Source organism: Alosa alosa, chromosome 13 (genome assembly GCF_017589495.1).
Source record: "Alosa alosa isolate M-15738 ecotype Scorff River chromosome 13, AALO_Geno_1.1, whole genome shotgun sequence".
Taxonomy (NCBI): Eukaryota; Metazoa; Chordata; class Actinopteri; order Clupeiformes; family Clupeidae; genus Alosa; species Alosa alosa.
The window spans coordinates 4,450,380-4,465,898 of record NC_063201.1 but is presented as its reverse complement, the minus strand read 5'-3'; the positions used below and the strand labels follow the sequence as shown (position 1 = coordinate 4,465,898).

Genomic DNA, 15,519 nt, shown 5'->3' with positions numbered 1-15,519 from the left:
GACTTGAGACAGGTCACTAGGCAAGGTATTGCAAAAATTGATAAGTCGGGGCTGCCAGGTAAGCTCAAGCTGTGGTGTTTGCAGTTTGGTTTGTTGCCTCGGCTAATGTGGCCATTGACAGTTTATGAAGTTCCTCTGTCAAAGGTAGAGAGGTTGGAAAAAATGATCAACTCCTTTGTCAGAAAATGGCTCGGAGACCCACGCTGCTTAAGCAGTGTAGCCTTGTATGGGAAGGGTATTGTAGAGTTGCCAATATCTAGTCTGACAGAGGAATTTAAGTGTGCTAAGGCTAGATTGGAATTGACTCTTACTCAGTCCAAGGACCTAGTGGTGAGGAAAGTTGCACCCACAGTTAATGCAGGGAGGAAGTGGAACCCAGAGCAGGCAGTTAAGCAAGCTCAATCAGCATTGAAGCATAGGGATATAATGGGCCATGTGCAGCACGGGCGGGAGGGTCTAGGGTGGGTGCAAGTAAAACCCTTGTGGAGTAAGGCTTCTGCAGGAGAAAAGAGGAAAATGGTAGTGGAGGAAATGCATAGACAGGAGGAGGCTGTAAGATGTACTAAGGCAGTGTCGCAGGCAAAACAAGGGCAGTGGGTGAACTGGGAAGGGGTGGAAAAAAGACGGATTAAATGGAAAGATCTATGGGGCATGGAAGCTGGTAAGATCAAATTTATGTTAGGTGCTACATATGATGTGCTCCCATCTCCCAAGAATTTAAGTCAATGGTTTGGTGAGGATGATAAATGCATACTTTGCTCGTGTGTGGGCAGTCTCCACCATATCCTATCAGGATGCAAGGTAAGTCTCACCCAGGGGCGGTATACGTGGCGTCATAACCAGGTATTGAAATGTGTGGCAGCGGCAATAGAGGATAAAAGGAGAGAAGTCAATTCATTAGCAGCTAGTAAAGGGGTAAGGCAAATTAACTTTGTACGTCAGGGGGATAAACCTTGTTCTGCGAAGGCCAGTTGAAAAATGGGGCGGGCTGGGAAATGAAGGTTGATCTTGGCCAGCAGATGGCGGTACCTCCACATATAGTGAGTACTAAGCTACGACCCGACGTGATTCTATGGTCGGATTCAGAGAAGATAGTTTACTTCATTGAACTCACTGTTCCTTGGGAAGACAGAGTGGAAGTGGCCAATGAGCTGAAGAGAGCTAAATACACTGAGATAGCAGAGGAGGCAACTAAGCGAGGTTGGAGTGCACGATTAAGGCCTATTGAAATCGGTGCACGTGGGTTTGTGGCCAGATCTGCTATCGGCTTGCTGTCTGAATTGGGCATTTGTGGTCGAAGTCTAAGGCAGGTGGTTAGTAACATGTCTTTAGCAGCAGAGCGGGCAGCAATGGTTGTGGGTAAGGAGAAGTTACCCTTCCTGGGGCGCAAGCTAAGGTAAGCTAACTGGCTCATTTGACTTGGTTGCGGGTAAGGAGAAGTTACCCTTCCTGAGGCGCAAGCTAAGGTAAGCTAACTGTTTAACCTTTAACTTAACGAAACAGGTTTTTGGCAGCATGGGGCGTAAGCTAACTGGCTAATTTGTTTTGTGTTTGGGATGGGGCCTAAGCTAACGGGCTAAGCTAACTGGCTAATTAGTTTTGTGTTTGTGATGGGCTGTGCCTAGGTTGATGGTTGGTTGGCCAAGGTTTTTTATGGTTATGGTTTAGTCCACATCAACGGGACAGACCAACCTAGCCAACTTAGACCATGCCTAGGTTGGTTAAGGGTATTTGGGTAAGGGTATTTGGATGTTTGTTGTGGTAATATGGTGGCAGCATGGGGCGTAAGCTAACTGGCTAATTTGTTTTGTGTTTGGGATGGGGCCTAAGCTAACGGGCCAAGCTAACTGGCTAATTTGTTTTGTGTTTGTGATGGGCTGTGCCTAGGTTGATGGTTGGTTGGCCAAGGTTTTTTATGGTTATGGTTCAGTCCACATCAACGGGACGGACCAACCTAGCCAACCTTGACCATGCCTGGGCTGGTTAAGAGTATTTTGGGTATTGGATATTTCAATGTGGTAATATGGTGGCAGCATGGAGGGGAGTGTCTCAGGGCGCTGGTTTCACTGTTAAGCCTTCATGAGGTGTCGTGGGCCTAACTTAACGAAACATCGGTGAATGAGGGTGCCCACTTGATAACCCCAATGACATGCCGCATACTATATAGGCCACTGCTGTTGGATGGGCCATTTGTATTGTGCTTGTGACCATTTGTTGGCGGATTTGTGGGTAGTGTGCTTTTTAAAGTTAAACTTGAGCAGGGGCTTCTGAATGTGTTTTTTACCTTGGATTTTGGCACAAGGGATTTTAACATCTAATCCTGTGTATTAATGTAATGTACCAAAAATCAGTCAATTGCTGCACATAAGGGGTGGCACACTTTTTCACAATGTTGACATACACAGAATGCATAATGTATTGGCATGAGGCTTCCCTGGCAACACATGCTCCAAAGAATTATTTGCATTTGATCCAGAGTTTGCATCTGTATCCGGATAAAACCATAGCAGATGCCGCATTGAAGAACAAAGGACGACATTTGTGGTATCATTTATGGTATGTGGTGTCGGAAGAACTCGTCACCCTGCCATTTTTTGATGCCCGCATTGACACTGAAGAAAAGGAGACATTGCTGAGAAATCTTGAAAGACGCCCTGGAAAGATGCTTGAAAGACTTGTCAAGTCTTTCTTCCACAAGACAAATACAGCTACTATCTCTAGCCTCGTCACTCGCCGCTCAATCCACTTCTTTGAGGTTCTTATGGTTGATGATGGTTGAAGTAACCCTGATGATGTGAGGTCCATTCTCACAGATGAGAATCTGCGTCAGAAAGTTAATTCCTTGTAGGTCATCAATGACAGCGCAGAGAGAGGCATTGCCCTTATTAAACGCTGTCAACAATCTGTGCGAAACGAAGACCAAAATAAATTTTTGCTCCATGTTATGCAAGGACACAGAGATAAAGTATCAAAGAGAACAAAGTCATCATACAGCGAATAGTGTTTGAACTGTTCTAATGTTCTTACTCATTTAGTATAAGTACAGGGAGAGATTATTAATGACCATACTTATCTTTTATATCATTCAAGCAGTGGTGGAGGAAGTACTGAACCTCAGTACTTAAGTAAAAGTACAAATACACAGAGAAATATTTACTTTAGTAAAAGTAAAAGTACCACAATGACAACCCTACTTAAGTAAAAGTAAAAAGTACCTGCTTTTAAATGTACTTTAAGTATTAAAAGTAAAAGTATTTGCATAATGATTTATTCTCTTAATATCTATATTCTAAAAGGAAAAATCAGTATGGGCTGTGGCATTTTAATTAAGCTAGTTTTAGGTTATACTCGACTAGATAGTTTTAAGTTAATGCAATTGTGCTTACCATCTGTGGCCCAGTTTACATTCTGACCTACAATTCTAGAGACTGTAATTCTGGTTATCTACTAGGGTGATCTGCTGAGTAATATCATTCAGCAAAACACGAGAGCCTGAAGTTTAACGGGTAGACAAAGGGAAGCGTCGGGTGGATCGTAAATGCCAATTATGCTGATTGAAACAGAAAAGTTGCTGAGAAAGGTGTCTTTATGGTTAAGTTCAGTTTCACTTGCGCAGGCGCATAGACATTGAATGGCTCGTTACTACCCCCAATTGTAGGCTATGCATCTTTATTTAATCACACACAATTAAGGAATATTTCCTAATCTGGAAAATGTTACGTTTTTCCGACCACCGGTTCATTAATAGTCTACCATTAATTTGTGCATAAATGATCAGGCGTGTGACAGAAGCATGGGCATAGCCTGTAACCCCAGCTGATCCGCGGATAGCAATCTCATCGGAGAGGAGGCCCTAACGCTGCAGATAACAGACAGAAAGGCACAGAACACAGTTGCATGTACAGTGTAGCCATGGGTCTGGTGAATATAGCCTACCGAATGCAGATGGCTACAAGCTCCGCGCTTTGCCTGGTCTAGACTAGAAGCTTTTGTTTCTAAGAATGCGTAAGCGCTCCAGAATCTTTGGTAGCAACCCCGGTAAAACAAAGCGTGTTTGTCAGAGAGAAAAAAAACTGATCATAAAATGTATGCATAAAAGGAACGATGGTGTTGTAGAAATGTAGCGGAGTAAAAGTACAGATAATTGCTGTAAAATGTAACGAAGTAAAAGTCAAAAGTATGCACTATAAATTTTACTTAAGTAAAGTACAAATACGTGGGAAATTTACTTAAGTACAGTAACGAAGTATTTGTACTTCGTTACATTCCACCACTGCATTCAAGTTTCTGGTTCTTGCGAAAGTTATGCATTCTTAGGTTGAGCAGTTGTGAAAAAGTGTGCCACCCTTTACTGGCGTCCTATTGGCTCACTTTTTGATACAGATGTTCAAAATGTCAATAGGAACAGGGCAAAATGCGATCTAGCAAAATTTGGAAAACTTTTTTCAACATATTGTCAACCAACCTAATCTCTGTTTCTCGTGGTCACCGAGTAGGCCTACTGTCAGTACGAAAAAAACAAAGAAACAATCGGTTTTACCTAGCTCGAGTTGCTGCAGCCAACACCTAAAGTAGTGTTTACAAATGTGCTTCACATGAGCCTGCATTGACTTGCAGCCAGACATGGGCAGCATTTTAATTAGATGTATTTGAAATACGTAGGCTATTTAATTAGTGCATTTTGTCAATTGTATTTTGAAGGATTGGAAAAAAAATCAAATGTACTTTGTAACAAAATACTTTGAGGGATTGTATTTAGAGTATTCCTTATATCGGGACACCTTACAGGATTTTATTCTGTTTGTCCCCCATGTTGCCAGTCATGTATGTAGGCATAGGTATGCATTTATAGCACAAAAAGGGAAAATTTATGTAAAAAACGATGGTGGGTATAGCTTGCCTTGTTACAGTTGATTCCACTTTTGCGAAGCCTGCTTGTTGTCAGTTCAATCATCGTTTACATTGATATGGGATGGTAATTACATTTTTGTACCAAACCTACTTCATAGTAGCCACAATGTACAGAATTAGTAGCCCCCTGCCAGCCAATCAGAAAATAGTAGTTCTAATATCTTGTGTCTTAAGAAAATAGTTTTGGATGTATTTGTGCCCACCTCTGCTTGCAGCAGCCATGGGATACATTTGGGAAAAGAATGGTGATGAACTTATTCAATGTATGGGTACAACACTTCTGTTGGAATCATACTTTCAACTGTAATGTCCCCCAAATTTTTGTCCCCCAAACAAAACGAAACCATGTGGAATTTCTCTGGGAATACTGAAGGGAGGGTTGAGAAACCTCTGTGTGTTTCGTTTGGTCCTTAGTTAAAATATAATTTGCATTGTTTTGGACAAATGTGTCTGTTGATAAATATAAATATAAATATAAACATAAAAATTAACAAACATGACTTTCTGCACAGTCACTGACTTCTTTCTGCACAATCACTGACTTTAACACATTCGGTTAATTAATCTTTCTTAAGCTTGACAAAAACAATTACACTGATCAGTGTTAAAAACACATTAATGAATGACAGGACATGTTTTCTGGAAAACCTGTCTTACTGTTTGGCCGCTGTGTGAAGCACACCTCTCCTATCTGAAATTATTATAACAATCAAGCACCTAATAGAAATTGACTAGTCCAAGGGCATCTAATCAGCATTATAAGTGTGGCCTGATTAACTTACATGGGTGGTTGCTTGGTGGCATCCCTGACTCCCTCCCATCCCTGCACAGGTTGGGGTGGGGCCAACCTGAGGGGTCCCACAGGTGGCTTAGCAAAGGGCACGCCCAGGTAGGAGTGCACCACTGTCGTCTTTCCCCTCACTCGCAAGTACTCGCCTCTGAGTGCTCCCAGCTTGGTGTGGATCAGTGGTCCTGTAGTTGTCCAGACCACAAGAACATTGGCAGGATCATGTTTAGCCTAGTCTAGATACTGAAGTGACATAATATGGGCAAACATCTACCTTTGCTTGACTTCTTGCCCAAGCCGTAGCTAAGATTTTTAAAATACTGCTGAGGGCCAGAGACAAAGCCTACAGAGCTGGGGATGAAGCTGGCATGAGAACAGCGAGAGCCAACCTGTCCTGTGGCATCAATGAAGCAAAAAAGGAATACACTCACAAGATAACCACCCACTTCAAAGACAGCAGGAACGCACAAAGCCTATGGCAGGGCATTCAGGCCCTCACGGACTACAAGCCCGCGCCACAGAGCTGTGAGAGCAACATCCCTCTGCTCAACAATCTAAACCGCTTCTTTGCTCGCTTTGAAGCACAAAACAGCACTTGCCCACAGAAGACCCCTCCCCCTCTACACGAGCAGCCCCTGTGCCTCTCTGCCGACAGCGTGAAGAGGACACTTGCTATCAACACCCGTAAGGCAACAGGTTCAGACAACATCCCAGGTGGGTGTCGCTGAGCGACTGCGCCAGAGGAGCTTAAGGATGTCTTCACAGACATCTTTAACACTTCCCTGAAGCAAGCCATCGTCCCATCATGTTTCAAAGCTGCCACCATCATACCTGTGCCGAAGAAAACTGCTCCATCCTGCTTCAATGACTACCGCCCTGTGGCACTGACACCCATCATCATGAAGTGCTTTGAGCGGCTTGTCATGTCATACATCAAATCCATTCTCCACCCCACCTTGGACCCCTTCCAGTTTGCATACCGAGCCAAATGGTCCACAGAGGATGCAATCTGCTCTGCCCTCCACCCAGCCCTCACCCACCTGGAAAAAAGAGATTCATATGTGAGATTGCTGTTTATAGACTTCAGTTCTGCATTCAACACCATAATACCACAACAACTCATCTGCAAACTTGACAAACTGGGACTCAGTACCTACCTCTGCAACTGGCTACTGGACTTCCTCTGTCAGAGGCCTCAAGTAGTACGTGTTGGCAACAATATCTCAAGCTGCATCACACTAAGCACAGGGGGCCCCCAAGGCTGCGTGCTCAGTCCGCTGCTCTTCACCCTGCTGACGCATGACTGCACTGCAACCTACAGCAACAATCACATAGTGAAATTTGCAGACGACCAGGCCCGGGGTGGGTAATCGGGAGAATCAGAGTATTCCCGGTGGGAGAAATTTTCGAGGAATTTTTTTTTTGACATTTGTCACGTTAGTCTAGTTAGCAAGGGCGTTGTAGTGGGGGGGACAAGTGCGAATAAATTACCCGGGCCCCAAGTGGGGGAGGGCCCCTAAGGAGTTGAATTTTATTTAATAAATAATTTCCTTAATTTAAAGATCTTAATAAATGTTGTTAACTAATATAGATGCAAATATTTCGGGTAAATGCATCAGTTGATTGATGTATTAAATTGTGTCCAAGCCAACATTGTTTGAGGGCAGGCACCCTCTCCCCTGCACGAAATGGTTCAGTCCGCCTTCCCCTGCTAGGCATTTTTTGAAGTAACGTTCATTCTGCGGCGGCAATGCAGACTTTCACGGTGTGAAGATGTCTAAGTCTAAGAAAGCTAAATCCGGTTCCCAGAAAAGAAAAGAGAGGCAAGAAAGGGAGAAAAAAAGAAATGAGGGAAAACAAGTGTTAACAGCCTTCTTTCCCTGAAGGTTACAAAACACTTCAATACCTCCGCGATTATCAGTGCTAAAACAGCATTAACACAAAATTAGAAATAACATGATGCCTGATTTATAGCCTACCACAACATTTCAATAGCCTACTAATTCGAAAATTATTATGAGCTAATATCTTATCTTAGTAGGCTCAATGTTATATAGGTTCATGAGGAAAGGCTGTCAAATTAGTAGCAAAGCTAACTTGTGAAACGCATCACACTCAGTTAGCTATAGATAGCTGTTCTCTCAGCCAAAAGTGTTCAATTTATATAGATAGCTGTTCTCTCAGCCAAAAGTGTTTTCATTCATTTCATGTTCTAGCTTTTAAACATTCTTCAAATAAAACAGAAATTCAGTGAAGTCTTGGGTAATAAGATTATTTTCTGTTATACAGTACATATAAGAGTTATTAGATTAATTCAATGTGTGATTAGATAATAGTTAGTTGTGAACCTCATGCTTCATGCTTACAGCCGGTGGTTGGTTAGTTGGTTGGTTGGGGGGGGCCCATGGCCACCACTTGTGCATAGGGCCCAGAATTTGGTGCTACGCCCCTGCTAGTTAGTAGGCTATACACGTTCCGCATTCTGTGCATGACACCGTTGCCTCTGCATGGGTTGTAGCCTGACGTGAGGGAGTTCTCCCCTCCCAAAAAGAGTTGGTTGGGTCCATATAGCCCGTCTTTTCCAAAAAGTTTTCTCAGCCGGGCCGGGCCTACAGTAGCCATAAGCGTCAGGAAGGATGGATGGTAGAAAGAGGCCAGGAGGGACTGAAACGGCCAGGTAGAATGCTGCTAAATGTGCAATAGCTTCCAGATTACAGACAAAAGTGGCAACTGGTAAAGAGAGATAGCCTATAGGCAATGATTATTAGCAATGTAATTATTGGGCTAATATTGGACGTTGTTGTCAAGCTATTCGTAAGCAACATATTAAATTACTTAAAATATAGCTTTTTGTATCCGATTCATAGACTTTGCAGTATGCAAATAACAAAACTGAAGCTTGATCTGTGTAGGCCTTTGCGGTAAAAATTGTAGCCTCTGAACAGCAGATCAACCAGTCGACCATTGAAAATGATGAGCCCTAAATTAGTGATGAGGAGGCCATGACTACAGGGACAAGTAGAGAGGATAAATTAAAGTTATTTAATGTAAGAAAAAGCAATTACATGATAAACCTATATGCCTTGCTTGCTCAGAAGGGTGTAGTAAAGGAGTAGCCTAGGCTAAATCACCAAACAATATAGCCTACCCATGCATGTGGCCTAAACATTAGTTCAATATTCCTCTTTGTGGAAGCGTGGGATAGGCTACATTTCAAAGGGTTTCTTTCTTTCTTTCTTTCTTTATTTCTTTCTTTCTTTCTGTTTTTGTTAACTTGTGGAATAGTGGAATATTTTTTGTTAACTTCTCAGTTGAAGTGAATTATTATATAACCTTTACACATTTGTTGAACCATACTAATAAAAACTACATTCATTTATCCAATTTCCACCACTATAGAAAAATTGGGCCGGTCTTGGGCCTGAAATTCCCGGGCTGAAAAGTGGCCCCACTAAGGCCCTGCTGACGACACAACTCTGGTGGGTCTCATCACCAAGGGCGACGAGACTCAATACAGGTTGGAGGTCGACCTTCTGACCACGTGGTGCAGGGACAACAACCTCCTGCTGAACGTCAGCAAGACCAAGGAGATTGTTGTTGACTTCCGGAGAGGTCACACCCAACACCTGCCACTGACCATCGACGGTGCTGTGGTGGAGAGAGCGAGCAGCACCAAATTCCTGGGGGTGCACATCAGTGAAGACCTCTCCTGGACCACCAACACTGCATCACTGGCGAAGAAAGCTCAGCGCCGCCTCTACTTCCTGCAGAAACTCAGGCGAGCAAGTGCTCCACCAGCCATCATGACCACATTCTACCGAGGCACCATTGAGAGCATCCTCTCCAGCTGTATCGCTGTGTGGGGCGGAAGCTGCACTGAATACAACAGGAAAGCCCTGCAGCGCATAGTGAACACAGCTGCAAGGAAGTGCTTCACTCTAGTGAACACAGCTGGAAGGAAGTGCTTCACTCCCCTCCCTGAAGGACATTTACACCACCCACCTCACCCGCAAGGCGACCACAATTGTGAGTGATGCAAGTCACCCCGCTCACAATCTGTTTGATCTACTGCCCTCTGGGAAGAGGTACAGAAGCCTGCGCTCCCGCACCACCAGACTCACCAACAGCTTCATACACCAGGCTGTTAGGATGCTGAACTCTCTCCCCCCTCTCCCCCCTCCACCCTCAGCTACATAACATCCTGGACTTTGGACCCACAATGGCTGCCTTGCACTACTCCACTTGTACACTTGTACACTTTGCAACTTGTTGTTGTTGTCCTGTTGTCCTGAAAACACAACACTTCTGCTGCTCTTACATAACTTGCACCACTATGCCACTTGCTTACTTAGGTCAAACAGAACTACCTCAGCCATTTATTGGCCTGACTTTGCACTATTATATTGACTGTCTATGCACAATTTCAACTCAATTTTGCTGCTCTTATTTCTTCATTGTATGTGCCTTTCTTATTTACTTATTTTTTGTTTACTTGAATGTTATGTTTGTCTGTGGACTTAATTAGTAAAATATGTCTTGTCTTCACCGTGGGATAGTGAGAAACGTAATTTTGATCTCTTTGTATGTCTGGCGCATGTGAAGAAATTGACAGTAAAGCAGACTTTGACTTTGACTTTGAAATACCGAGGTCAGGGGAGTCACTAAAAATGTTGGGCATCCCGAAATGCTATGAGGTTCTTTTGAGCCCTCTGATCATTTTGTATAGGTTTGTTTGTTTTATAACATGTTTTGTTTATAACTTTTCCACAATTTATTTTATATGCACCTGTATATCTCAAGAGCCTTTTCCCAAATTGGCTTTGGATATTTATACTGGACCCTGCTCCACCTGTTATTAAGAATGCTCTGCTTCTCCTCATCAGCGTAGGGAATGTTGCAATTAATTGCAGTAATAGGCTGCAGAGCTTGTAGGCTACCTTCTGACATAGTGAGTGTCACATCTTAACTCTCACTCACTTGGGAGGGCCCTTCATCTATCTTTTTCCTCTATTATCCTCTTTCTCAACTGCCTGATTTCTATCTCCTGTGCTGAATTTCTTAAAACAACAAATCTCTAAATTACTGACCAATAATTTATAGAATTTGAATTCTGAATTTCAACTGAACTGAATTTCAACCTAACATGTTCATTACAGGTTAGCATCTCATTGTGGAGCTATTACATCTTTGTTGTATTCAACCATTACCTTTCTCAACTTCCCTTCTTGTCTTTGTCCTCTCAGTTTCTGCTGGCTTTCCAAACGTTAATTTTGTTGCAGCCTTTGCTCAGGTCAGGTGAATTAAGATTAGGCCTATATACCACCCGAAATTAACAAACCGTCAAGTTTTATTTATTTTGTATATTGGATTTGTGGGTATTGAAGTTTGTGAGCTGCGATGCGTTCGTTAAATAGTAGCCTAGTTAAGTAGGCCTAGCCTATACAGTCCGCGATAGCCGAATCGACTCTACTTTCGTTTTGACATGTCAGAGGTAGCCAATCAGCAACGACGTGTGGCCTAGGCTACTTAATAAGTGAAACGAAACTTGAAGGGGAAAAAATACCGATGACCTCGGTGTCCTCAATTACGGCCAAGGATTCCAAACCAACGGATTCTTACACATCACTCATGCTGCATGGATACTATTGTAGCCTAAACACACACAATTTACAATATGGACAGTCACTCATGCTGCATTAATTGGGCATGGCCCCCCTACACCCTACTACACAATTCGAAGAAGGGAGTGACAACAATACGTTTTATGACAGTTCACCTGACTTACTGAACTTACCATCGTGCGCTGTTGAAGTTAAATATGCAACACTTGCTAGGAAAATTATCCTTAGCACGAGAGCCATCGTTGTCGGTGTCTGTTGTGGACCGAAAGTAAGCAACTGCATGGACTTATATTTGCTGTAGTGACGTAGGCTAATTTTCAAGTAGAGTCTACCACCAAGTCACCCACCCTTTGCTCTACTTCTCCCGTGTTGTAAAAGTGGAGGGGCACGGCACGCACAACAAAATGTGGGCATGGCAATGAGCTCATGTAGTTTCTCAACCTTACTGTATATGTCCACGCCACGGCGCCCAGGGAGATCAGTGAATAGCCAGCAGAGGAAGTTTTGTTTGAGGCTACCTCTTTGTGAACACATAGGTCAGCCTAACCTTAACACTTTCAAGAAAGGGCCTTAATTTTGTCCTTTTCCCCCGAAATTCTCCCTACTTTAGAGGGCACTGTTCCCACCTCTTTCGGTCAAACGCTGATTGGACGTTCGTTTGGCAAACTGCTCCAAATTTTCTCTATCGGAGAGATATCAGACTGATCTGCGAGTGAAAATCTGAAGCTCACAAGATCAGGATGGTCTCACGAGGCTACTGGCATAGAGTAACAGAGGCTAGAATATTGTGTTTTCTTTCTGCCGGATAACAAGAATCTCTGAACTGACCTCTAGGTAACTTGATAGGACTTTAGAAACATAAATGAGCCCTAGCACCAGGTCTTGTGAAGCTGTGTGCAAAAGTAAATCAATATAGAATGAGAACATTTGTACTTTAGACCATTATTTGCCAAGGTATGCTCATGCATTTTGTAAAATGTCCTATAGAAACTCCCTATAAGACTTTTGGTTACCCAAATTGCATACTGCCAATACTGTGTGGCAACCTCTGGGTTTAGAAGCATAATTCTCGTCTCAAATGAAAGGTAACACTCTGAGGCTTCTTTAAGACTATTTGGTCAGGTTCTGAGAATGACTACACAAAATATGTAATAATTACACAAAAGTATTTTGGCATGTTTTGTTAGTTCAATGGGTGTGTATAAGATGGACTATACATCTACACAACTAATAGTAGTATATTATAGTAGTAAAAAGTATGTACTTTTTTGATCCCGTGAGGGAAATTTGGTCTCTGCATTTAACCCAATCGGTGAATTAGCACAAACAGCACACAGTGAACACACAGTGAGGTGAAGCACACACTAATCCCGGCCAGTGAGCTGCCTGCTACAACGGGCTTCGAGGGGACAGTGAGGGGTTAGGTGCCTTGCTCAAGGGCACTTAAGCCGCGGCCCACTGGTCGGGGCCCGAACCGGCAACCCACCAGTTACAAGTCCAGAGGCTGCCCAGCCACGGCTGCCCTTTTCTTTTTTTTTCCTTTTTTTTAAGTATATATAAAATTGGATAAACAACATTAATATTCAATTTCTATGATTCCTGTGAATATTTCAATACCCAATATGCTGCACCTTCCTATTGCTAAGGATACACACTGCAGCGAGAAGGTAGGGATACACACTGCAGCGAGAAGGTAGGGGCGGACCAAAGGCGGAGGAGGGCATTTAAAAAAAATAGGGAGAAAAGTCACACTTTTGTCATAGTTTGGCTGGTCCTGCAACTTATAGTGAAAGCGATTTCTATATCAAAATATATATATATAATTTAACATTTAAATGTTAATTTCTGCTAACTGACATGAATCGCTGCATGAACCAAGGTTAAAACACACACATACACACACACACACACACACACACACAAAACATGTATTCGACTTTGTATCACAATTTGATGAATTTGATCTAGTATCACAAATTATCACACATTATAGGTAAAAATGTTTTACTCAGTATGTCAACACATTTTAAAGGTATTTATTTTTTTGGTGGCATATTCATTGTCCAGTGCATGTAGTGTACTACAGACAATTTTGACATTTAAATATGTCATGTATATTTGTATTTGTTCGTCTCTAGTTTCCATCAGAAAGTGACAAATCTGCAAGTGGCCACATCTGTCGAAGAAATGTCATCAATCGTGAAACGTCATCAACGCAGCCAGTTAACATAGGAGGCAGTTGCCATGTAACACCGGGTTTCTTGATGACACTTTTCTAGCTGTCAAAATGAACAAGGTTCAGGTGGATTTTCAACGTCACTCCGGCTCATGTTTCTCTTTTGGACGTATAATGCTACTACTTCTAGTACTACTTCAACTCAACTTCTACTTCAACACCGAGTCATGGCACATGCAGAAGTTTTCTGACGATACTGTAATTATGGGGTGTATCAGGGACGAGCAAGAGGAGGAGTACAGGAGCCTGGTGGAGGACTTTGTGCAATGGTGCAAACTCAATCACCTTCAACTCAGTACTTCAAAGACCAAGGAGATGGTGGTGGATATCCGCAGGTCTAAGACCGCTCTGCTACCAGTCTCCATTGATGGGGTCAATGTGGAGGTGGTAAGCACCTACAAGTATCTGGGTCTCCACCTGGACAATAAACTGGACTGGTCAGCCAACACTGACGCACTCTACAAGAAAGGGCAGAGCAGGCTGTACTTCCTGAGGAGGCTGCTGTCCTTCAATGTGTGCAGCAAGCTCCTCAGGATGTTCTACCAGTCTGTTGTTGCCAGCATCCTCTTCTATGCAGTGGTATGCTGGGGAGGAAGCACAAAGAAGAAGGATGCTGGGCGACTTGACAGGCTGGTAAGGAAAGCTGGCTTTGTAGTGGGAGCTGAACTGGAGTGCATCACTTCAATATCTGACAAAAGGACCCTGAACAAACTTATCAACATCTTGGAGCAGTATTAGCAATATTAAAAAGCAAAAGAGCTTGATCAGCTGGAGACTTCGCTCACTGCCTTGCACAACAGACAGACTGAGGAAGTCATTCATCCCCAGGGCCATTGAACTGTTCAATGCATCACTTAAGGGAAGAGGAGAAATAGACTTCTCCGCATAGTCTGTCTGCCTCTTCACCACCTCCATGTCTTGAACTGTCTGTCCATTAGCCACTTTACCACTGTCTTCTGCCTCACTGTTTGCGTGCTTTATTAGCACATATGCACCACCCCTCCCTCCATGCCACAGCCGAACTGTGACCACACTTATACCTTTCTTAATATAGTTATTTATACATTGATATATAGACTTTATTCTTGCACTGTTGCACCATCACCATGACACTCATTCACAAAGAGCACCTTACCTTACCTATGCACAGAGGACCACAGGCTCAGTCCCTGCTTCAGTCATTGCAAGCGCACCTGATTGATTAATCACCCACTATGTGGATACTGTTTTTTAGAATTGATTTAGATTAAGTTTTATTTAGTATAATTTGTATTTTAGTATATTCTGTATCTTCTACAGTCTTACAGTGCTTAGTTGTGTTTTTTTTATATTATATACTTTTAATTACTTTTTCTGCTGTTAGTGAATGTGTGTGTGTATGTCTGGATGCTACTGTGACCTTGAATTTCCCCTAGGGATCAATAAAGTATCTATCTATCTATCTATCTATCTATCTCTCTCTATCTCTATCTCTATCTCTATCTCTATCTCTCTCTCTCTCTCTCTCTCTCTCTCTCTCTCTCTCTCTCTCTCTCTCTCTCTCTCTCTCTCTCTCTCATGACACTCACTCTCTTGAGCACCTCACCGAACTACAGGCTAGTCACGGCCCTGTCACTGCAAGCGTCTCATGCTTAATCACCCTCAAGCACACTGGATTTAAAAAAAATAAATAATTTATATAGTATATTTAGTTTTGTTAGTTTTTCTTATCTTCTACTGTCTCTATTGTACAGTGGAGTTTGGTTATATGTTTATACTTATACTTACCATTTCTGATGTAAGTGCATGTTGTGTGTGATGTCTGTATGCTACTGAGACCTTGAATTTCCCCTGGGGATCAATAAAGTATCTATATATATATACTGTATGGGTGTGATACACTCGCTGCCTCATGAAATCCCTGTTTAGCAGAGAGCTCATAAACACTTAACAAAACCACTCACCCACTCAGTCCTGTGGAACTA

The 15,519-nt window shown here is 42.7% G+C and overlaps 1 protein-coding gene across 1 annotated transcript in view; it reads right to left on the bottom strand.

The window, feature by feature from the left end:
• ces2b (carboxylesterase 2b) overlaps positions 1–11,674 on the bottom strand; it is a 35,536-nt gene extending 23,862 nt beyond the window's left edge. The window contains exons 1-2 of the mRNA XM_048260611.1: positions 11,493–11,674; positions 5,694–5,883 (exon numbers count right to left, since the gene is read on the bottom strand). Coding sequence (XP_048116568.1) covers positions 5,694–5,883; positions 11,493–11,601 — 299 coding nt within the window. The 5' untranslated portion in view covers positions 11,602–11,674. The remainder of the gene's footprint in view (positions 1–5,693; positions 5,884–11,492) is intronic.
• Positions 11,675–15,519: the final 3,845 nt, after the last annotated feature.